Source organism: Miniopterus schreibersii (genome assembly GCF_964146895.1).
Source record: "Miniopterus schreibersii genome assembly, chromosome: X".
NCBI lineage: Eukaryota > Metazoa > Chordata > Mammalia > Chiroptera > Miniopteridae > Miniopterus > Miniopterus schreibersii.
In genome coordinates, this window is record NC_138104.1 from 52,806,621 (window position 1) to 52,832,111 (window position 25,491).

General features: G+C 37.6%; 1 protein-coding gene across 12 annotated transcripts in view; it reads right to left on the minus strand.

Moving 5' to 3' along the window:
* ARHGEF9 (Cdc42 guanine nucleotide exchange factor 9) overlaps nucleotides 1–25,491 on the minus strand; it is a 393,542-nt gene that overhangs the window by 55,948 nt on the left and 312,103 nt on the right. For all 12 annotated transcript variants that reach the window (XM_081126011.1, XM_081126016.1, XM_081126015.1 and 9 more), the window contains 3 exons: nucleotides 14,060–14,239; nucleotides 7,300–7,532; nucleotides 944–1,073 (listed from right to left, as the gene is read on the minus strand). In XM_081126011.1, coding sequence (XP_080982137.1) covers nucleotides 944–1,073; nucleotides 7,300–7,532; nucleotides 14,060–14,239 — 543 coding nt within the window. The remainder of the gene's footprint in view (nucleotides 1–943; nucleotides 1,074–7,299; nucleotides 7,533–14,059; nucleotides 14,240–25,491) is intronic.

Below are 25,491 nucleotides of genomic sequence, written 5' to 3' on the forward strand. Positions count from 1 at the left end.
ATGGTAAACTAGAAGAGGCCCTTGGGTATTGTACAACCAGGATGTGAGGGGAGGGGTTCCATGAGGAGGAAATCACAATCACACACAATCAAGTTCCCAAACATAAGCTCTAAACTTAGGTTCCTGGTAAAATATCTCCAGGGGAGAAAAAAGATTAAAAAGAAGCTGTCAGGGATATGTTCCTTCTCCCTTCCTTTCAAGTGGATCTAATGAGTGTAAAGGGTGGTAAAGTGACAGCTCAACCAAATATCAGCAGCAGGAAAATTAGAAATACAAATTCCCCAGAAACTACAGTCCTTGAAACAGGTTCTTCTCCATGCCGTTCCCCTAAGCTGCTCTAAGTCATTGATTATTACTTAGCGGTTGGGTTTATGTCCAATGGAATGGGGTTGTGAGGGATTATTTTTATAAGCAGATGATTAAAAACAGAATTTGGTCTGTCAGTTTGGCAGGAATGACAGTCAGGGCCTGACGTGTTCAGGCTTGGGTAGACTTAGTGGATATGTCAGGATGAGGTGATCCTACCAAGAGGAAAAGAAGTATGTTGGCTGGCCTGCATCAGAGAACCAACCTTGTATTCTGTGTTTGGGAGTGAATTAGCATATAGCACTCCTCAGCCAAATGTTCACCTGGTGGTGATGAAATTCCAGAACTTGAAAGAAATCTGGAAGGTTACTGAGTTGACCCAATTGTTTCCTAGTAATAACAAAAAAGATGAACCTTTCCTTCCTTAATGAAGCATTGCCACAAAAATTTCTCCAACCTTCTTAGAAAGCTATTTAAGTATATAGTATCTCTCATTAGCAGGAAGTTTTGCTTTGCCTCTAATCTAAATCCTTCCTGCTGCTTTTCAAATCTATTTCCTCTTCACCCATCCATGGCTATGTGAAGTTCTGGCTAAGCTATTCAGACTCCCCAATACCTCTGTTGGTAAGGATCCTACCTCCCAGTCAAGGACAGAGGCTTGCCACTGAGCAATCTTGTCAATATTCTCCAAACGCCGCTTGCGTTCATTGATCTGCTGAGTCACATTTCTCATGACAGCCAAAGCAGCTGCCACATACCTGTAGTCACTGTGAAGACACAAAAGTACAAGTTGAATGATTCAATGTGCCAGAGAACCAATGTGCTAGATGCCAACCCTAACATCCATTCTCCTGTTCCTACTTAGTATAAGAGAACCCTGGTTTTCAGATAGAAGCCACACCACATGCTATCTTTTTTTTACAGTAAGGGGTGACTATGCAACTAAATTATGTCCGGTGATATGTAAATAAAAGTGTTGAAAAGAACTTTTGAGACACCTCTTTTAAGAAAAACAGCATACTCTTCTTTAGCTCTTAATCATGATGCTTGGAATATAGATTTGACAGCTGAAGTTCTAGCAACCATCTTAGACTATAAGGACAAGGTCCATACTCCTAAGGATAGGATAACAGAAAGCTGGAAAAAGCCCAAGTCTCTGATGACCATGGAGCCACCATGGCAGCCATAGATTTCCTCCCTGAAGACTTCTTTTTCATGAAATAAAAATAGACCCCTATCTTTTCTACACCATTATTTTTGTGTCCTATCTGATATAACCAGCCAAGGACCAAGAATGGAGCCTCACACATAGCTTGATCCAGACAACCTTACCATTTCTTCTATTGCTTATTTCTAAGGAACTCTGCCCAAAATCATTGTGAAATAACATCCACACCTTTCCCCCTGAACAATATAGAGATAGGACATAGAATAGTGATTAGAACAGAGTCTGAAGCCAGACTCTTCAGGCTCAAACCTTAGTTTCACACTAACTAGTGGTGTGGCCTTCAGCAAGTTTCATTCAACCCCTCAGATGACTCAGTTTCCTGCAAAGTGAGGGGAATTACAGTAGGATTTGTTGAGGGTTTAATCATCCACATAAACTATTTCACTCCCCAATTCCAGTTTGTTTTCTGTACACCTGCCAAACCACAGTCTTCAAACACTACTGCATTTTATCACCTCCAGTGATATGATGCTTACTATACCTCCTAAATAGTTTATTTTGTCTCAAGACAACTCTGTTAAAAAATAAACTCTTCTTTATTCTGAGCGTTCATGAATGTTAGCGATTATCAATTTTTCTTCTGGATCCCACTGCTTACTCATATTGAGCTTATGGTTGACTAATGATTCATAAGTCTTTTAAAAATATGCTCTCTCGAATGCATCTCTCTCAATCTGTAGTTGAACTGTTGATTTCTTAAACACAACAGCGAATCTTTACATTTGTTCATGTTACATTTCATCTTTTTACAATAGATCCTCCAGCCTATGGGGGATCTATTGGGCTCTGTAATATTGTCAAAGTTTATCCCTGGCAATACTATCTGAGTCTGCCATTTAGAAGGAGGATAGGGTGATGACAGAAGGGGTAGTTGCAGTGTAGAAGCAGTTGACATAAATAAGAAACCCTGTTCTTTGGGTGTAATTTCTGTCTCCCATGTAATTTCTCTATCTGATTTGAGAATATCAGGAAAATGCCTTAAGCTATGTTCTGGAAGGTAAAGCATAGAGCTATACTGCCCAATATGGTAGCCACTAACTACATATAATTAAAATAAAACTGTTGTTCTCCAGTTGTATCAGCTACATTTCTCAGTACTCAGTAGCCATATATGGCCAGTGGCTACTATATTGGACAGCACAGATATAGAACCTCTATATCATTGTAGAAAGTTCTATTGGACAGCATCAGCATGAGAATGCTTATTACCTCTGCCCCACAGGATGGTTATTACCTCATACCTGACTCAGCTATGAATTCATCACTGCCACTGTGCCATACTGTCATTCAACCTTTGCCATTTTTAGCTGGCTACCTTTTTCACAATGGTTATGGAGGAAATGTTCCAATCTCTAACTTGCCCCACGAGCTTTAGGAGTGGGTGACAGAAGCAAATAGCTGTAGTCTGGCCTGAATCCTGCTCAGAGCCCCCAGGTCTCCAGATAAAGGTCTGGGCACAGGCCCCTAATGAAGAGATTGACTCTAGCAACATTGTATTATTCCAGACATGTCAGCTAAACTCCCTCTTGTACAGTCTTCATTCTTGTCAGCTTAAGGAAGGTTGGGTTGCAGGGTGGGGACCTATAACCCTTCTGTAAGCAAAGGTATTATATTGTTCTCCAATTATCCCTCTCCATCCATCTAATCTTACACCTCAGCAGCGACTCAGCCTGCCTGCATTTCAGACCTACCTATCTTAACACCCATCTTACTAAGCTTTTAAGCTGGCAGCAATTTCTAATTGCTTTCAAATTCAAGCTACACTGACATGCAGGAGTTATCATCTTGATAGAGGTTCCTGAACTTGCTGAAAGGGGTAACATGTGAACTGGATGTAGTGCTGGGCCCAACAGCTAATGTCAAAGGTAGTCCCACCATTCCCAAGCTAGCAAACTGACTCAGAGGAGAGAGAAGAATCTTCCTTTGTAAGGTCCCTCTCCACCTGCCTCCCTCATAACCAACAGAGCATGGAAGGCAGAATTATTACTGGTGTTGTTACACAAAGGGAGAGTCCTGTGTCACTGTATTTGGATTCATATCTGAAATCTGTCCAGGACTCCAGAACCACTGAAGCACATGATCAATAATTGGCTTAGAAAAACAACATCAAATTAAAAATGAACCCAGGGAATGATTTAGAAGTTTGACAAACAAAACCAACTGGCAAACACCCATGGCCTTACACTACTAAGTCTAGAAGTCAGACCAAAACAACCCAGGCAATGGAGCCAAATAAAAGTAGGAAGCAGGACTAATAAGAATAAGGCAGGAGTATTCCAAGATGGCGGTGAATTGAGTGGAAGCTACAGTGACACTCTCCCAGGACCAAACTGGAATTAAAACTAAAATATAGAAAAAACACTCTGAATAAACAACTGCAACTGAAGACAAGCTGGAGAGCACCCTCTTAACCAAGGAGTAAAAGTGGAGACCGCATAGAGACTGGAAAGGAAGTGTGGAGGCGTGAGAGAGCTGGCTGGGCTCCCACAGGGAGCAGCTGAAGGTCCAGAGGGATATCTCAGCTGTGGGGGGCTCTCACTCAGGGGGCTTCCCAGCCCAGAGCACCAGAACTGAGAATAGGTACCCACATAATATCTGCCTGTGAAAAGCAGCAGGGTTTCTGTCTGCCAAGGAGACACAGCTGGAAATGCAGGCACCCGCTTAGAAGGTCAACACACAAATTTTTATGTGTAGCTACTCACCTTGGGCTCTGGCAGAGGGAGGGCAGAGTGGACTAAAGCGATGTGAGAAAAATCCAGATTTGTGGGCTCTGGAGATAGAGCTCAGAAGGCAGCCACCTGGATTCCTGTGCCAAGTCATTCCCCCATACTGCAGAGGACATCTTTTTCAGGCAGACCTTTGCCATCCAGGCAGCTTTTGCCTGGGGGAGAAGCAATTGCCCCACCCACTGAAACACCTCTCATCCTACCCTGTGGAGTTTACACCTTGTTGTGATCTACAGCCTGAGGCTCATTAAGAGAAAGATCAGCCCAGCCGGGCATGGCTCAGCGGTTGAGCATCAACCTAGGATCCAGATCACGGTTCAATTCCCAGTCAAGGCATATTCCTGGGATGCGGGCTTGACCCCAGTAGGGAACATGCAAGAGGTAGCCAATCAGTAACTCTCTCATAATTGATGTTTCTATATCTCTCTCTCCCTCTCTTTTCCTCTCTCTGAAATCAATAAAGATATATTTTTAAAAAATAGAGAGAGAGAGAGAAAGATCAGTTTCCAGACAGAGGTGGACCTCTGGGTGCTTTGAGTCTTTTCCTGATCTGCTTCTGGACTGGGGCCTTGGAAAAGCAGACTTAATGGTAATCTTGGTGCTGTTCAAATGTACCCAACCCCACCAGGGGGAACAACAAGCCAGCCCAGCAGAAGGAACCACAAGCCATGGGTTGCTGATAGCTCCTAACAGGGTACTCAAGGCCATTCACAAACAGCATCTGATATTGGCCTGTACCAGAGACCCTCCAAAAAGACTGAGAGTCCTGGCAGATCTACCTAATACATAGAAACAAACCCAAATAAGCAGCCAAAATGGGGAGACAAAAAAACAAATCCCAAATGAAAGAACAAGAGAAGTCTCTAGAAATAGAGCTAAATGAAATGGAGATAAGTAATCTATCAGATATAGAGATCAGAATACTGATCATAAGAATGTTCAAAAACATGAGAAAATATACAGAAACTATGAAGGAAATTAAGAATGACATAGCAAAAATAAAGAGTACATTGGACAGAATATACAGCAGATTAGAGGAAGCTGAGGACCAGATCAGAGAATTAGAAGACAGGGTAGAAAAAAATCACTAAACCAGAGAACCAAAAAGAAAAAACAATTTAAAAACAGGAGGACAGTTTAAGGGAGCTGTGGTACAACAGGAAACAGAACAGTATTCACATTATAGGAGCACCAGCAGGGAAGAAAACAAGCAAGGGATGGAGAATTTGTTTGAAGAAATAATGACAGACAACTTCCCTTACCTGGTCAAGGAAAAAGTCACACAAGTTCAGGAGGCACAGAGAGTCCCAAGCAAAAAGAACCCAAAGAAAGAGGCTCACACCCGGACACATCATAATTAAAATGCCAAAAATTCAAGACAAAGAGAGGATATTAGAGGCAGCAAGAGAAAAGCAATCTGTTACCTACAAAGGAACTCCTATAAGGCTGTCAGCTGATTTCTCATCAGAAACTCTACAGGCCAAAAGGGAATAGCATGAAGTATTCAAGATAATGCAAAACAAGGAGCTGAAACCAAGACTACTCTCTATCCAGCAAGGCTATCATTCAAAACAGATGGTGAAATAAAGAGCTTCCCTGACCAAAAAAAGACTAAAGGAGTTTATCACCAACAAACCAACATTGCCAGAAATGTTAAAGGGACTGATGAAATAAGAAGTAGAAATAGAGATAGAAAAACATAGGCATAAAGAATTAAAATGACAATAAGTACCTATCAATAATAACCTGAAATGTAAATGGATTAAATGTTCCACTCAAAGACATAGGGTAGCTGAGTGGATAAGAAAACATGACCCAAATATATGCTGTCTACAAGAGCCCCACCTCAAAACAAAAGAGACTCTCACAGGCTGGGGAAAAAACAAAACAAACAAACAAACAAAAAAACTTCTGGAAGACTAAAGGAGAGATTGACAACAATACAGTCATAGTAGAGGACTTTAACAACCCACTGACTTTACTGGATAGATCTTCCAGACAAAAAAATCAACAAGGAAACAGTGACTAAATGACACACTAGATCAGAGAGTTTTAACTGACATTTACAGAACTTTTCACCCCAAAGCTGCAGAATATGCATTCTCCTCATGTGCACATGGGACATTCTCAAAGATAGACCACATGTTATGACACGAAACAAGTCTACAAGTTCAAGAAGACTGAAATCATATCAAGCATCTTCTCAGACATTTGCACCATGGAATACTATCCAGTTGTAAAAAAGAAGAATCCCTTACCCTTTGGGACAGCATGGTGGGACCTGGAGAGTGTTATGCGAAGCAAAATAAGCCAGTCAGAGAAAAACAAGTATCACATGATGTTATTCATATGTGGAATCCAATGAACAAAATAAACCAATGAACAAAATAGATCCAGAGACATAGAAGCATGGAACATGTTGAAGAATCTCAGGATGGCAGTGGCGGGGGAGTGGGTGGGGAGAGATTAATCAAAGAACTTATATGCAGATATGCATAGCCCATGGACACAGACAATGGTGTGGTGAAGGCCTGGAGGGAGGGATGCAGGGTGGAGGGGATCAATGGGAGGAAAAATGAGGACATTTGTAATACTTTCAACAATAGAGATAAATTTTAAAAAAATGAAAAAATCTAAGGTTGGTATAGTTGGACAGGCTATTACCTAAATATTTAAATCTATCAAGCAGAGTAGAACAAACAGTTGAACAATTTTCCATCTGGGTTGATTCACTTGGCTAAACTGAGGACTAAGGACCAGACTATAAACTCCCCAAAGACAGTGTCTAAGTTGTACAATAATGATAATACATAATGATTTTGTGTGCATACTGATTTACAACTTTATAAGCAATTCTCATAAGCCTTCCCTTACTTTATTTGCATGACAGCCTTGTGAGGTAAGCAAAAATATGTTATCATCCTATTGTGCAAATAAGCTAACAGAAGCTAAGACAAAGAAAAAGAACATACTTTCTCAGTAAGGATCAACATGTAGAGAAGGCTCTCTCCTTCACTACTGCCCCCCTTAATCCCTTACCTATGGTCCTGGGCAGTATACTTGAGGAGCTCAGCCAACTGTAAGGGATACTTGCAGATCTTCTGGACTGGAGTCAAAAGGAAACCATCAATAGCTATGTCGATCATCTGCTGCAAGAGGCGACAGGCCTCAAAGAAGTGCTGATAGCGGCTGTCCTTCATCAGTTTGGAGAGCTCCATGCAGGCGTCCAGGTGGTTGTTACAGTACTCAGAGTATATCCAGAATCCATCTTGCTGTGAGCAGAAGAAAAAATAAAGAGAAAATGAAAGGCTGCTGAGGATTCCAAAAGAAGTTTTGGAGAAATGGAAAAAGAGACCCTGTTTTTATGTCAGAATATTAACATAACAATATGAATCTTTCCTATATTGATTCATAAGTTAATAATAAAAAATAAATGAATTATTTGGAAACTAGAAAAACTGATTGTAAAACTTCATACAGAAAAATAAATAAGTAGCAATAGTAAGGAAATTCTATAAAAGAAGGGTAATGAGGAGACACTAGCCCTCACAATGGGAAAACACACTATGACAAAAAAAAAAAAAAAACTTTAGTGGTTTTATTTCTGGCAATGGCAGACTAAATTTTTTAGATAAATCTTACCACTGAGGAAAGCCAGAAAAGCTAGAAAAATATAATAATTTCTGTTTGAAGAAATCACATCATCCAGAAGCTCAAATTTTCTCCACATAATATCCCTTAGGATATACACCTTGGAGTATATAAGGGTAAAGAGGCCATGATATATGCAAGTTAAACAGATGGCTGAGGAAAAAATATATGAGTGTGTATATATATATATACACACACATATAGAGACGTGGGAAGAGGAGAGAGTAAGGGGAGAGAGGGAGAGCATATGCAAATCCTAAAGTAAAAGAAGTGAAATGTTATGTTAACAATAGGTGAGTACGTGTAAATGGTATATGAATGTTCTTCATACTGTTCTTACTTTTCAACTTTTCTATAAGTTTGAATTATTTCCAAGTTTAAGAAAACCTCTACAAGTTTTCTTATACACTGTTCAAAACTCATACAAAGATTACCTGATACATAAACAAAACCTAAGAGAAGTAATAGGCAATACAAATTGATAGACACAAAAAATCAAGATGGAGTTATTACACACAGACTTAAAAAAGTATTATTTTTTAAAAATACTAAATAGGCAAACCACACAGATCAAAAGAAATTAGAAAAACATATATCTAATACAGAACTTGTATCCAACACATATAAAGAAATCCTAGAACTTAATAATAAAAAGATAAGCATAAGAAAAAAAACATAATTAAAAAAAAACAAGAGGCAAAATGTATACATTAAAAGAATGATACACTATGAGGGATTTATCTCAATTCATTCCACCACAGTAACATATTAAAGGAGAAAAATCATATAATTATTGAAATAGATACATAATTAGCATTTGAGAAAACACATTCATGATAAAAGTCACCAGAAAACTAGGAATAGAAAGAAACTTCCCTAATGTGATAAAGGGCAACCATGAAAATACCTAAGCTAATATCATTCTCAATGGTGAAATGTTGAATACTTGCTCCTAAGATCAGGTACAAAACAAAAGATGCCTGCTCTCACCATTTCTAGTTAACACTGTGGTGAAGGTTCTAGTCAATAGAATAAGACAAGAATAAGGAAATATAGAAAGCATACATATTGAAGAAGAAGAAATAAAACTGTCTTTTTTCAGACATGATTGTGTATATATAAAATCCTAAGAAATCTACAAAACAAAAACACTAGAACCAATTAATTCAGCCACGTGTCAGGATTCAAAGTCAATATACAAAAATGAATTGTATTTCTATATCAAAGCAAAAAAACTATAGGAAATTCAAATAAAATGTCATTTACAATAGCAACAAAAATTGAATACTTAGAAATCAATTTTTAAATATAAGGTCAAACTTACACAATGAAAACTAGAAACAATGCTAAGAGAAATTATAGAAAACCTAAACTGATAAATAGGTAGATGTTCATGGAACTGAAAACATGTCAATTTTCCCAGAATTGATCTACAGATTTAATGCAATACTAAGCAAAATGCTGACAGGATTTTTTGTTTGTTTTTGCTTTTTGGTACGACTTAGCAAACTGATTGTTTTTTTGTTGTTTCCAGTTTTATAGAAAAATAATTAGGATATGTTACTGTATAAGTTTAAGGTAAACAACATGATGGCTTGATTTACTTACATTGTGAAATGATTGCCACAATAGGTTTAGTGAACATCCATCATCTCATATAGATATGTATATATATATATATATATATACATGCATACATACAAGTTATCTAAAATAGCCAAAACTATTTTGAAAAAGTAGATTTGGAGGACATATCCTACTTTCAAGACTTGCTATGAAGCTACATTAGTCAAGACAGTATGAGAAAAAAAAATTTTGTAAAAAAAACTATAGTGATGATGTCTGTATTTATTGTTATCATTTCACAATATATATAAATATTGAATTATTATGTTGTACACCTGAAACTAATACAATGCTGTATGTCAACTATCTCAATGAAACAACCACCACCATCACCACCACAACAAAAAGACAGTGTGGTATTAGTATATGAATAGTGACATAGATCACTGGAACAGACTAGTATCCCTAAAAATAGACCCACACATATATGATCACTTGATTTGTGACACAGGTGCCCAGATAATTAAATGGGGGAATTAATAGTTTTTCAACAAATGGTGCTGGAACAACTGGATATCCATATGAAAACAAATTAACTTTGACCTTTATTTTACCCCATTTTGAAAATTATCTCAAATTATCTCAAAAAGGGATCATAGGCCTAAATATAAGAAATAAAGCTATACAACTATTATAAGAAAATAGGATAAATCTTTGTGACCTTGGATTAGGCAAAGATTTTGTAAATAAGACCCCAAAAATCATGAAACATAAAAGCAAAATAATTATAAATTGTATTTCAAAAAAATTAAAAATTTATGCTTTTCAAAGACACTGTTAAGTAAATGAAAGACTAAGATACAGACTGGAAGAAAATATTTGCAAATCACTGATCTGACCAAGGACTTGTAAACAGAATAAGTGAAAAACTCCTGAAACAAAACAGTGAGAAAACAAATGATCTTCTTAAACACAGGCAAAACACATGAACAAACACTTAATCAAAGATTTTATACAGATAGAAAATAAGTACATGAAAAAATGCTCAACAACATTACCCATCAGGGAAATGTAAATTAAAACCACAATGAAATACCACTAAATACCTATCAGAATGGCTACAATAAAAAAAATACTAATAATATCACATGCTGGCACCCATGTGGAGCAACTGGAACTCTTATATAGGGTGTCCCCCCAAAATGTATATGCACACTTTGAATAATTGTAAAAGCAGTGTTTATTAAAATATATTTCAATTTCAAAATTGAGCTATCAGCTGTTAAAGTGTGTGTGTATACATTTTTGGGACACCTTGTATATTTGAATTCAGAAGGCAAAATGGTCTAGCGACTTTGGAAAATAGTTTGTCAATTTCTTATAAAGTTAAACACTTACCATGCAATCTAGAAATTCCACAGATGTAAACAACCTAGTAAATAACCTGGACATCCTGGAATAAACTGGTAAATGAGTAGTATATCTACACAATGGAATATTACTAAGCAATAGAAAGAACCAACTACTGATACATTCGACAGCATGGATGAATATAAAAGGCATTATGTTCAGTGAAAACAGCTAAACACAAATAATTACTACTATTTGATTACATTTATATGACATTCTAGAAAAAGTAAAACTAGGGTAACAGAAAACAAATTAGTGCTTGCAAATGGCCAAGGGTGGGAGCAAAGATTGACTATAAAGAGAAAATGAAAGAACTTGATAAAGTGATATCTTATTATGATGATAAGAACACAACTATATACATCTGCTGAAACACATTAAATTATATACTTATAATTGGTGAAACTTATTGTATGTAATTATACCTAAAAATTCTGATAAAAAATGAAATCTTAGAACTGAATAATAAAAGGGTAAATAACCCAAGTTTTTCAAGGCTAACTACTGCAAAAAAAAAAATTGCAGCGTTATTTACAATAGCCAAGATCTGGAAACAGCTCGAGTATCCATTAGTAGATGAGTGGATAAAAAAAATCTATGGTACATTTACACAATGCAATACTATGTGGCTGCAAAAAAGGATCTCTTACCCTTTGCAATAGCATGGATGGACCTGGAGATTATTATGCTAAGTGAAATAAACCAGTCAGAGAAAGACAAGTACCGTATGATTTCACTCATATGTGGAATTTAATGAACAAACTGAACTACCAAGCAAAATAGGGAGAGACTCATAGATAGAGAGCAGGCAGATGGCTGGGGGGAAGGGGTTGGGGAGGTGGAAGGACTGAGCAAAACAGAAAAAAAAAAGAGAGAGAACTCATGGACTTGGACAACAGTGTGGTGATTGCGAGGGTGGAGGGGGATGGATGGAGATGGTAGAGAGCACAGAGGAGATAAAAGGTGATGGAAAAAATAAAAATAAAATAAATTTTTAAAAAAGATAATACATCATGATTAGGTAGGGTTTATCCCAGCAATACAACTACCACTTAATGTGAAAATTACTCAATCCAGATTCACCATATTAACAGATTAAAGGGTAAATGCATATGATTATTTCAATAGACAGCGGTTCTTTTTGACTCTCAGGTGATATATGATACCTGGGGACATTTTTGGTTGTCACAACTGGGGTAGTGGGAGTTGCTACTGGCATCCAGTGCATAGGGACCAGAAATGCTGTTAAACACCCTACGATGAACAGAGCAGGCTTCAACTGAGTATCAATATTCTATATTCTACTTACCCTCTCAATACTATGTTTATAATATCTATTCACATTGCTATTAGGTTCATACACCTACTCTGTTTATTCTTGCAACATAATACCTCACAGTAAGCATCCCTTGGTGATAAATACCTAAATTGCTTCTAATTTCACTCCACCACACATAATACTGCCATGCAATGAGCAGCCTTGTAAATGCTCCCTCATGAATCTCTGTAAGAACTACTCTGGAATACATATTCAGAAATGGAACCACTAGGTCATATACATTCTTAACTTTGATAAATACTTCCCATGTGCTTTCTGGAATGGCTGAACCAGTTTAAACACTGTGCAGAAAAGAGTTACCACATCAGGCCTGAGGCTGCTATCCTTAGAAATACATTTGAAATGTTGACATTGACTGGTATCTTGGAACTTGGATCTCAAGAGGGTTCTCACCGTTCCCTGACAATAGTGGAACACTGTGCCTAAACTGTTTATATAAACAATGTGGTTTATAGTGAATGCCCCTTTTCTTCTGGAAGTCTAAAATTTGAGCACATGCTAGGCAGAGAGTGCTTATGTGAACAGATCCCAATAAAATGCTTGGGTACTGAGTCCCTAGTGAGTTTTCCTGGAAAACAATATTTCCTATGTATTGTCACAACTCATTGCAAGGAGAGTTAAGCACATCTTGTGTAACTCCACTGGGAGAAGGCGCTTAGAAACTTGAGCCTGCTTTCATACAGGCATTACCCCGTGCCTTTTAATTTTGCTAATATTGCTTTGTATCCTTTAGCTGTAATAAAGAATAACCATGAGTATAACTATATGTTGAATTCTGTGAGTCCTTCTAGCAAATCACCAAATCACATATCCATAAGCAAAGCTGGAGAATTTGCAAGAACAGTTACTTTTAGCTGCACACTGTTTATGTGTCACTTGAAATTTGTATCATGTGCACATGCTATCTCTTTAAAAATAAATACTTTATAAAATAGGGGAAGAGAGTTGTCAAAACAACTAGATCAGCTGCGAATGAGACCCAAAAGATGTCAGAGAACCACAGGGGTATAGAGCGAACCTTCTTATATTCCAGATAAGGAAGCCCAAAGAAGGTAAGAGACTTATCCAAAGTTACCCAGGCAGTTATTACAGACACAGGACTCAAATCCTCACTTTACTGTTTCCTAGTGTTCCTTTCTCTAAGTCATGTGGCCCCTTTTTCTACACATGTCACTTCTCCTACCCTAGTGTTCTCCCTTAAATGCCTCACAGAGACCTATTTTCATGCTGGTCATGGTCTCTCCTATTACTCAGACCCCTAGATTCTCCATGCAGTGGATAATTTCAGAGCCCTTCCCCAAACACTGGGTCCACAGAAACTGAACCCAACAGAAAAAGAAAAGAGAAGCTGAAGAAAAAATCCTACTGGTAACCCTCTGGAAGGAAAGAGAAAAGGGAGGGGAAATGTAAAGTAAGAGAGTCCTAGTCCAAATCACAGTACCTTCCTAAGTCCTCATGCACTGGCAAAGTTATCAACACCAGAGTCAGAGAAGAATCCATCCCCTATCACAGGACAAACCAGCTGAGCAGGACCAAAGAGCTCAAATGCTCCTTCCAATGCTTCTTTTTTTTTAATTTTTTCTTTTTTATTGAATTTATTGGGGTGACACATAGGTTTCAGATATAAAATTCTACAATACATCATTTGTATATTATATTGTACGTTTACCATGATAAGTCAAGTCTCCTTCCATCCCCATTTATCTCCCTGTACCCTCCTCTCCCTCTCCCTACTCCACTTCCCTCTGATAATCACCATACTGCTGTCTCTGTCCATGAGTCTTTCTTTTTCATCTTCTCTCAACAACCCCTCCCAAAGAGAAAGATGCTTACGTGCTCCAGGAAGCAAGGTCCTATTTCACTGAGGTGGGGGTCATCATTGTTGTACTGTTTCTCCAGGTCTCTCACAAAGCCCATCTGAAACCTATAGATGTCTTCAATGTTCCCAAAGATGATCTTCAGTTGCTCATCGCTAAACATGTCCCTTCTCTTTCGGCATTGCTTCAGGTAGCCCTGCAGACAAAGAAAAAGCCCAGTCTGAGGATGTCCCCAATTCCTCAAACGTTTTACCATTTCTTAAGTACTTGGAGCCTCATTTCAGTTCTATGAGGTAGACAGGGAATAATCATTTACATTTTTCATATGAGGAAATTAAAGTTTAGAGAAGGAAGCCACTCCACCAGTTAAGAATTAGGAAAGTTGGATCTCAAGCAAAGGTCTTCAGAGTGCAAAGACTCCAGAGTATAGAGCTTTGCCTGCCATTCTCTATAACAAAGACCCCAAAAGTCCTAGGGCCCTCTCTTAGAAGCTGGTTAAGCACAAACGTTTTCACTCATTTTAGCAGTTATTGGTTTAGCTAGATCTATTCATATCTATAAAGTTCTTTCTTATAGGACCAATTCAAAAGATCTTCATAACATTGACAACAATTTGGCAACAGAGGCCCCAGCAGGATACTTCCCAAATGGAATAGGAATTGACAAAACCAAACCATTCCTTAAAGCAATGTCTTAGCCATCTAAGGTAGCTGGCCAGGGGAAATCATTTGGATGAGCTCAGCCAATAAGCCCACAAGTGTCCAGGCATTGTATTTTTAATAGAGTAAGTGTTCAGGACACATTTGTGAATAAACAGATGATGTAATACAGCTAGCCATTGATGAAAGGAAAGAATCAATGAAAGAGATTCTTGGTCTAAAAAGAGAGCACTGACATAACACAACCAGCCTCAGGGCACACTATAAGTCATGGGTGGAGAGGGGAAGCAGACAGTTTTCCATTTTGAACTTACTGATGTAGATTTTTAACTAATAGCCACTGTCCCCTTTAGAAATCATTAGCACATGAAAATCTTGGTGAGAATGAAATGCGGTCACTTTCTTTCAGCTAAAAGCTAAATGTGATTTTTATAACACCTTTTTTAAGTGTTGGTCCCCTAATAAGGAGCATTGTAGTGGCTGACTTACCACTTCTGGGCCTGTCTCTACCTCCACTTTGTCTCCCCTAACACAGCTTCCAATTAGGTCATTTTCCTGGCTTCAGTGCCTTTTACCAACCAACCTCTATCAAAATCTCACTTCGCTTATCGCATCTAACACTCCAGTTCAGCCATTAATTATTAAGTGTATTTCTAAAGTGTATTTCAACCTTTATGCACATTAATAGTCTGTGCCTCTATTGACGTTTATTTAACTAATGGCAGCTGCCCTCATTGATTGACATGCTCAAGATGTTCTGCATTCATTCATATCCAATTCTTGACCAGGAAGAACATGATACTTATTCCCCAAATACTCTTTTAGCTTTATTACTTTTACTGAAACAGCTCCCCAAATTCTGCCTCTCTAGAAAGCTTTTTTTTTTTTTTAATATATCTTTATTGATTTCAGAGAGAGGAAAGGAGAGGGAGAGAGAGAAATAGAAACATCAATGATGACAGAGTCATTGATCGAGCCCACAACCCGGGCATGTGCCCTGACTGGGAATTGAACCCCGATCGCCTGGATCCTAGGTGGACACTCAACCTTTGAGCCATGCCTGGCTGGGCCCTAGAAAGCTTTTTTTGACTAACAGGGAGATAGGTAATAAACTCCTATAGGCCCCTCCCTGACAAATACCTTAACTCCCAGTGTTTGCTTGCTCTTTCTTTCTTCTTTCTTTTCCTCCCTCTCCCTCTCTCTTTCTCCCCCTATCATATTTGGAAGTATCTTAGCTACAGTGAAGCAGGGAAAGCAGTGAGCATATCATCTGGTAGGAACTTTTCCATGTTAACATCAGGCAAGGGGGCAAAGACTTCCTCACCCCTACTCCCACTTCTCCCTAAGGTAGGCCTGTGAGAACAGCTGAAAAAAACTGGTAACAATGTACCATCAGCATGTGATGTCAGATAAGTAGTAGGTATCAGTGAGTGACCACATTGGGCAACAGAAGAAGCCATTATGGACAGCTCATTTATCCTCAGAAGACAGTTCAGGGAGTACTTAATAGTTTTGTTCACCGCTCCCATTTAAAATGTCTCGGGGAAAGAACAATTATCATCAAATCCCCAAAGTGGAGCAAGGGTACTAGATCTCAACATCATTATGAAATATAAGAAATAAAAAATAAGAAAAAGTGGGATCTGGAAAAGAAAGAACAGATAGAGAAGTCAGTGAAGCTTCTTAATTCCTTAAATATATTATTCACTGTCACTGTCCAGGACATCATTTTCTTTCTATTACATCATGTATGTTGTAGCATGTAAAGATTAAGCTATGAATTAGAAGAAATGTAATTGCCCATAGGATGGTGGGATCCTAGAGTGCTTTGTAAACTGTTTTTCTTTAAAGTTAATGCTAGATTAGAAATACATTCTGGTATATTTAGCTTGATGGAATATTATGTAGCTATTAAAAATAATGATTACGAAGATTATCTAGAAACACAGAGAAGTGTTTATGACATAATGTTAAAGAGCTGGACACAAAATAGTATTTCACTATGACTACAACTTTGTAAATACATATACATATAAATATATTTGAAGAAATTATGCAAAAGTGCAAATAATTTTCTTATAATTTGATGGATTCTAGTTGATTTTGTTTCTACTTTCATACTTCGTCTAATGCCATTTTTTATTTTAAATTATCTCTGTGATAAAAAATGGGAAAATTCTTTGCCAGAGAATACGAAGAAAATATAGTATCAGGAATGCTGCCTTGAGCACAATATTATTAAGGAAAGGGGGGAAATTCAATGTCCTCTCAAAATCTCTAGTCTTAGTGTTTAAGACACGTGACTTGCTGAAGGGAGTACAACTAATAGAAACTGCCTTCATCGAGGAAATAAGAGACTGGACATAAGAATTTGGGAGTACTCACAGAACCCCAAAATATTAACCTTAGCCCTTACAACACATAGATGCCTAGGCTTCTCAGTGTTTAGGCCAGGATAGATGACTAGTTCTCTGGAGTCTGGCTTTTATTTTTCATGTCCTTCCTTTGGTTGGCCTGGTATAACTGTATCAAATTTCCCACAGCAATGATCAAAAGAGGCTTGACTTGGGGGGGGTCAATCAATATTTGTTTCCTCTCATTTACTCATTTTTGAGGGTATGTAAGATTAACATAAGCTGGCTATGGAATGTGACTGCCAAAAAAATGAATGCCATTTTAAGTCGAGGAAAAACCATCTATACTTAAATAAACAAGTTATAGATATTGAGTTTCAAGGAAAAAAATAAAACCTCTGTTGAAAACAGAGAAATAAAGAAGAAACAGATTGAGAGGGTGGAATGAGAGAAGTAATAAGAAGGTAGCTCTACCACTGTAGGAGAGCAGTTTTCAATTCTGAGCCTTCTTTCAGAGGAACTTGGAGAAAAGGGGACAGAGCCAGAGGGGAGTAAGCAGGGTAGAGGGGTTCCTGAAAAGCAACACCATAAAGAATAGTGTAAACATCCATGGCTGTTTGTCTTGAAGAAGAAAATACTTAGGGGGCATATGAAGGCCTGTCACAAGGCAGAGGTAGAGAAAGGAGTCTGTGGCTCTTACTGTCAAGCATGCTTTGAACACCTTCTAACTGCACCTGAATGGGAAGAGAAAATAAGGTGATATGGCAGTAGGTATGAATTGATTCAACAGAGGCAGTTTCTGAGATCCTCACCTCTGCGTCTTAGGAGTAGACTGAGCATGGTGGGAAGGCAAGCCACACAGTAGCTAAGAGTGCTGTGGGAGTTATCAAATCAGTCACAATCAGCATGAATTAGCCCTGGTATTTCCATGGTAATAGTCAAGAAAATAGGATATAGGCAATAATATTGTGATAACTATATATGGTACCAGAAAGGGTACTGGAAATATCAAGGGAACACTATGTAAAGTGTGATTGTCTAACCACTAAGCTATACACTGGAAACCAATACATAATAATAAAAAATAAATGAATGAATAAAAATAGTCAAGGGAATTTGCCTACTTATTTAACTCTGTTCTAAGACCTACAAGGATTGATCTAGAAGTCCAGATCTAGTGCACTTAGCTACAATTAGTGCCTTGATATGGAATACAAACCACTACCATGATCTTCAGGGAAGATCCCAAAGACCTTGGGGAAATAAGGATGAACAAAAAAACCTCTGGATCACTTAGGTTTGGAAAACACTTTAGGGAAAGGCCCGCACAAGTCTGGATCTCAGTGTCTCCATCTTGATATATCAAATCTCTAAATATCACATATATAAAAAAAATATTTCCAGGGCCTCATTTAGCTCTTACTTTCTAGAGATTTCATATATTGTTTTGCTTGGAAGCTTGACGCCTGACAGGAGAACTGATAAACATTTTGAAAATAGATTTTAAGAAAATTTGGGAATGATGACTATGGTTGTCTTGTTCACAACTATATCCCCAGAATTTAATATAGTACCTGGTATGTAGTTGCTGCTCAATAACTACAAAATGACTATCTCTGCTCATGGTAATGATGACAAAAGGTAAACTAGAAACAAAATGTTTAAAGTGGTGGTTGTCTTTTCTTCTTTCCCTTTTTAGGCCAGGAAACCCTTTCTTCAAATTAAATAAAACCATTAACAAAAACCTAGAGAATGTCAGGAAGAAAGATATTTGTCATAGGGAAAACTGACAATGGATTAATATCTGGAATATATAACAAACTCCTGTAAATCATCAAGAAAAACATGACAAACTATAGGAGAGTGGGCAGAGGATAAGAACAGGGCCTGGAGTGTCCAGGTGGTACAAAGAGGTAGGGCCTAGGGCAGCCAGAAAACCTTAGGCTGGTCACTTCAAACTGACGAGCTACCAAATCCCTTTACCTTAGGATGTTATAAAAATACCACTTTATACAATGTGTTATCATTTTCTATGTGTAAACATAGATGTAAAGACAATTGGGAATCATCAAAATAGGCAATTCACAGAAAGGAAAAACCACATGGTTAATAAGTTTGAATACCCCAGGCTTAAATATATCACATGGAAATGACTTGAAGTTACAGCATGTTAAACTCAATTAGGTCTAAGGAAGAATTTCTTGATGGTGAAGGGCATGAGACAGTAATATGAATGACTGCGGAAAGCTAGTCCAGCTTCTCTGTAGGAATTTGAGCACAGAATTTATTTCAAAGGTATGGGATAACTGATATTATCTTCCTCAAGAGAGGCAGACGAAGCAACTTTATGGCATCTTTAGCTTTGCTTGGCCTGTACCTTAATTTCCCTGATTATAACTTATAAGGTTACAAAAAGTAATACCACTAATCATTGGTCAAGGTGACCTAGAACTAAGCCATGGCATTTTATCCCACTGTTTGGATTTAGAAAGAAGGATGTTGCCTTTTGCAGAGAACCTATTGAAAAAGATCTTTTCTCTTACTGGCCTCGCTGAATGGCTGACTTTATTTCCTATGATGCATTTGTAAAATGAGGTCATTGTAATGTAAATATTTGTAAAGCACTTTCTGCTCCCAGGAGTGAGTGAGTGCGTGAGTGTGTGTGTGTGTGTGTGTGTGTGTGTGTATTCTCTAATAGATAGTGACTTTTTACTACACTGAATGCAGTGTCCCTCATTTCTTCAGCAGCACAGAAGTGGGAAGTGTTTAGAGATCTCCTTTAACCTATAGAAAGAGTAGACATTAACACATGCATGCCTGAGTAAGACATGCCTCCATGGGTACCAAGGAGGAAATGGCAAGAAATGCAGAAGTAAACTGGATCACTATCAGAGCATTCTCTAGTGAGAGCATATCTAGATCACACAAAACCAGAGAAAGTAAGATCCAGACAGCACTTAAAGAGCAACTCTTCCAATCTCCTCATTTTAGAGCTGGGGAACAAGGCCCAGGAGGGAAAAGATTCACCTAATTTTCCTCAGCCTGTCAGTGACTAAGTTGAGACCTGAACTCAGGACTCCCAATTCTAAGTCTGATGTTCTTTCTGATAAACCATATTTCTCCTCACAGCTTTTGGTTTAGAGATGACACCCTGGGCTAAAAAACTCTCTTTTGGCCCACATAGACCCAACTTTCTCCACCCTTCTTTTGCGTTAGTTAAACCTTCCTTTTGCAACAGCATGGATGAACCTAGAGGGTAGTATGCCAAGTGAAATAAGTCAGTCAGAAAAAGACAAATACCACGATTTCACTTATACATGGAAACTAAAGAACAATATAAATGAACAAACAAAACAGAAACAGACTCGTAGATACAGAGAACAGACTGATGGTTGCCGGAAAGGAGGGTGCTGGAGGACTGGGTGAAAAAGGTGAAGGGACTGAGAAGTACAGATTGCTAGTTACAGAACTGTCATGGGGATGTAAAGTACAGGATAGGAAATATAGTCATTAATATTGTGATAACTATGTATGGTGCCAGTTGGGTACTAGAAATATCTGGGGAACACTTTGTAAAGTATATGATTGTCTAACCACTATGCTCTACACCTGAAACTAATACAAAATAATATTGAGTGTAAACTGTAATTTAAAATATTTTTAAAAATGTAAAAGCCTTCCTTTGATGCCTGTGATTGCAGGGTAGGGCAAAGAGATATTTCCCACTTAAACCCTTAACTTTAGCACCAAGAATAATTAAAAAATACAAAACTGGCAGACTGCCAACAAAAGCTTTGCATGGGTTGGCTGGATTGAGCAAGTCAAAGCAGGGACATAGCACTCTCTCTTCCAGAGACAAATACTTCCACTGCTGTCCTGACTCATGCCCTGTAGAAAGAAGCCAAGATCTTTGGGAGTTTAGAACAGAAAATCCTTCTAAGGCTAAAGGACTCCCACTGGGTCAGTGCCTGAAAACTCTGGGAAAGTAATTTTGCATCTCAGATCTAGAAAATGAGAATAACAATAACCACCTTTGTCCTGTCTAAAATCTAATAGCATAAAATGTGAATGCATTTTTCTAAAGCATTTCTATTTAATTGTGACTTTCGACAATATTTATGGAGTATCTACCATGTGCCAGACACTGTACTAGGTGTTGAGGATACATCAGTACATCAACAGGTAAAACCCACCACCCTTCATGGAATTTATATCTTAGTAGGACAGATGGACAATAAATAAAACATATAAGAAAAATATAAGTGCAATAAATAAAGTAGGAAAAGGGGAGGGGGCAAGATGGCTGCAACACAGCAAGAAGCTGTGTGCCCTTGCTCCCAGCCATGGACTGGATTTATAGCTAAAACAGGATGTGATCAGCTGGAAAAAAACAAAAGTGTAGTTGATTGGACATATTTTGTTTAAGGAGCATTGAAGAAACAACAGAGAGACTGGTAAGAGAGGAGGAGTTGTGGAAAGAGGGAGTCCCCCTGGAGCTAGTGCTCGGCTGAAAAGCTTAAGTGATATTGGCTGCAAAGCTCCCCCCTCTTGGGAGTGTGGGATGGCATCCCCACGCAGGCATTCCAAACCTAGAGCAGCAGACTCTGGGTGAAGAACCTGCATAGCATTGGACAGAGGAAACCAGGGGAATTCTGTCTGCCTGGGAGGCTGGGATTTTACCTTCCCAGTGAAGGAGCACGTCTATTGTTAGCAGCCCCAGCCAGAGAGGTTCACCCCGAGTTCTGACTACTGGAAAGGCTGCACTGTGGTGTTTGGCTCCAAAAAAGGAGGCCTGAAGGCTGTACCCAGCAAGACTTTAAGGGAGAGATCAACAGCAATACAGTAATATTTGGATAATTTAACACCCAACAAATATCACTGGATAGATCTACCAGACAAAAAATTAATAAGGAAAAAGAGACCTTAAACGACATACTAGATCAGTTGTATTTAATTGACATTTACAGAACACTTTACCCCAAAGCTGCAGAATAAACATTCTTCCCAAGTTCACAAGGGACATTCTCAAATACAGACCACATGTTAGGACAAACACTAATTCTGTACAAGTTCAAGAAGACTGAAATCATATCAGACATCTTCTTGTATCACAATGGCATGAAACAGGGAATCAAATACAATAAAAATAACAAAAACATTCAAACACATAGAAGCTAAATAGCATATTATTAAACAGTGAATGAGTTGAGTTACCAATGAGATAAAGTAAGAAATCAAAAACTTCCTGGAAACAAAGAAAATAAACAGACAGCAACCCCAAATCTATGGGATGAAGCAAAAGAAATCCTGAAAGCGAAGTTCATAGCAGTACAAGCCTACATCAAGAAACAAGAAAAATCTCAAGTAAATAATCTAATCCTACAACTTAAAGACTTAGAAAGAGAACAAGAAATGCCTAGAGTAAGAAGAAGGAAGGAAATAATAAAGATCAGAGTGAAAATAAATGACATACAGACTAAAAAAACAATACAAAAGATCAATGAAACCCAGAGCTGGTTCACTGAAAATATAAACAATACTGATGAACCTTTAGGAAGACTCATCAAGAAACAAAGAGAGAGGACCGAAATAAAATCATAAATGAAAGTAGTGAAGTAACAACAGAAACCACAGAAATGCAAAGGATTGTAAGAAAACACTATAAAAACTATATGCTAAAAAATTGGAAAACCTGGCAGAAACGGACAAATTCCTTGAAATATAATCTTCCAAAATTCAATCAGGTAGAATTGGAAAACGAAAAAGACCAAAAACAACTAATGAAATTGAAGCAGTAACCAAAAATCTCTCAACCAACAAAAGTCCTGGAATGGACAGCTCCACAGGGGAGTTTTACCAAGCATTCAAAGAAGAATGAACATCTAACCTCCACAAACTATTCCAAAAAATACAAGAAGGAAGATTTCCAAAACCTTTATATGAGGCGAGCATTATCCTAATTCCAAAACCAGATAAAGACACTACACACAAAAAAAATTATAGGCAAATATCCCTGATGAACAGAGATGTTAAAATCCTCAACAAAATATTATCAAATAGAATCCAGCAATATATTAAAAAGATCATAGGCCATGACCAAATAGGATTTATTCGAAGGATCCAAGGCTGGTACAATATTCACAAACCAATAAATGTGATATATCACACAAACAAATTGAAAGACAAAAATCATATTATCATAACAATAGATGCAAAAATGATCAGGCAAAATCCAACAACCATTTTTTATAAAAACTCTCAGCAATTGGGGAATAGAGGGATCATACCTCAATATAATAAAGGCCATATATGAAAAAACTACATCCAAAATCATGCTCAATGGGCAAAAACTAAAACCATTTCCCCTAAGAATAGGAACAAGACAAGGATGTCCACTGGAAGTCATAGTACTGGAAGTCCTTGCCACAGCGATCAGACAAGAAGAAACAATAAAAGGAATTCAAATTGGAAAAGAGGAATCAAAACTGTCATTATTTGCAGATTACATAATATTGTATGTAGAAAACCCTAAAAACTCCAACAAAAATACTACTAGATTTAATAAATGAATTCAGCAAGGTAGCAGTATAGAATATTAACACCCAGAAATCCCTGGAAATTTATACACTGATAGTGAGCTTACAGAAAGGGAAACTATAAAGCAATCCCATTTACCATTGCAACAAAAAAATTAAGATTCTTAGGGATAAACCTAACCAAGTAGGTAAAAGAACTATACCCAGAAAAATACAGGACTTTGAAAAAAGAGATAGACGAAGATATAAGCAACTGGAAGAATATAACATGTTCATGGATTGGAAGAATTAACATCATAAAAATGTCTATACTACACAAAGAAATCTACAAATTCAATGCAATTCCTATTAAAATACCAACAGCGTATTTCACAGATCTAGAATGAACACTCAAAAAATTTATATGACACCAAAAAAGACCCTGAATAGCCACGGCAATCTTGAGAAAGAAGAACAAAGTTGGAGGGGTCACAATATCTGATATTAAGTTATACTGCAAAGCTACTGTAATCAAAACAGCCTGGTACTGGCACAAGAACAGGCACATAGATCAATGGAACAGGACAGAGAACCCAGAAATCAAACCGAAATTTTACGCACAATTAATATTTAACAAAGGAGGCAAGAACATACAGTGGAGTCAACAGTCTCTTCAACAAATAGTGTTGGGAAAATTGGACAGGTACATGCAAAAAAATGAAGCTAGACCACCAAATCACACCATACACAAGAATAAACTCAAAATGGATAAAAGACTTAAATGTAAGACGTGAAACCATAAAAATCCTAGAAGAAAAGGGAGGTAGCAACATCTCAGACATCTCTCTTAGCAATATGTTTGCCAATACATCTCCTAGGGAAAGGGAAACAAAGCAGAAAATAAACAAGTGGAACTACATCAAGATAAAAAGCTTCTGCAGAGCAAAAGAAACCATCCTCAAAATGAAAAGGGAGCCCACTGTATGGGAGAACAGATTTGCCAATGACACATGTGATAAAAGGTTCATTTCCAAAATATATAAGGAACTCATACAACTTAACAAAAAGAAGATAAACAATACAATTTAAAAATAAGTAAAGGACCTAAATAGACACTTCTCTAAAATGGAAACGCAGGTGACCTAGAGAAATATAAAAAAATGCTCTAAGTCACTAATCATCAGAGATATGTGAATTAAAACAATAATGATTTATCACCTCACACCAGTCAGAATGGCTAACATCAACAAATTATCAAATAACAAGTGCTGGCAAGGCTGTGGAGAAAAGGGAACCTTAGTACACTGCTGGTGGGAAGACAGACCGGTGCAGTGACTATAGAAAACAGTACGGAGTTTCTTCAAAAAATTAAAAATGGAACTGCCATTTGACCCAGTAATCCCACTTCTTGGAATATATCCTAAGAAATCCAAAACACCAATGAGAAAGAACTTAGCACCGCTATGTTTATATCAGCACAATTTATAATAGCTAAGATCTGAAAACAACTCAAGTGCCCATCAGTAGATGAGTGGATAAAAAAGCTGTGGGACATTTACACCGTGGAATACTATGCCACTGTAAAAAAGGATATCTTACCCTTTGGGACGGCATGGATGGACCTGGAGAGGATTATGCTAAGTGAAATACACCAGTCAGAGAAAGACAAGTACCACATGATTTCACACATATGTGGAACCTGATGAACAAAATAAACTAATGAACAAGATAGATACAGAGATATAGAACCATGGAGCAGTTGGACGAACATTCAAAACTTTATATGGAATCAAAAAAGAACCTGAATAGCTGCAGCAATCTTGAGAAAGAAGAAAAAAGTAGGAGGGATCACAATACCAGATAGCAAACTATACTCCAAAGCCACTGCAATCAAAATAGCTTGGTATTGGCACAAGAACA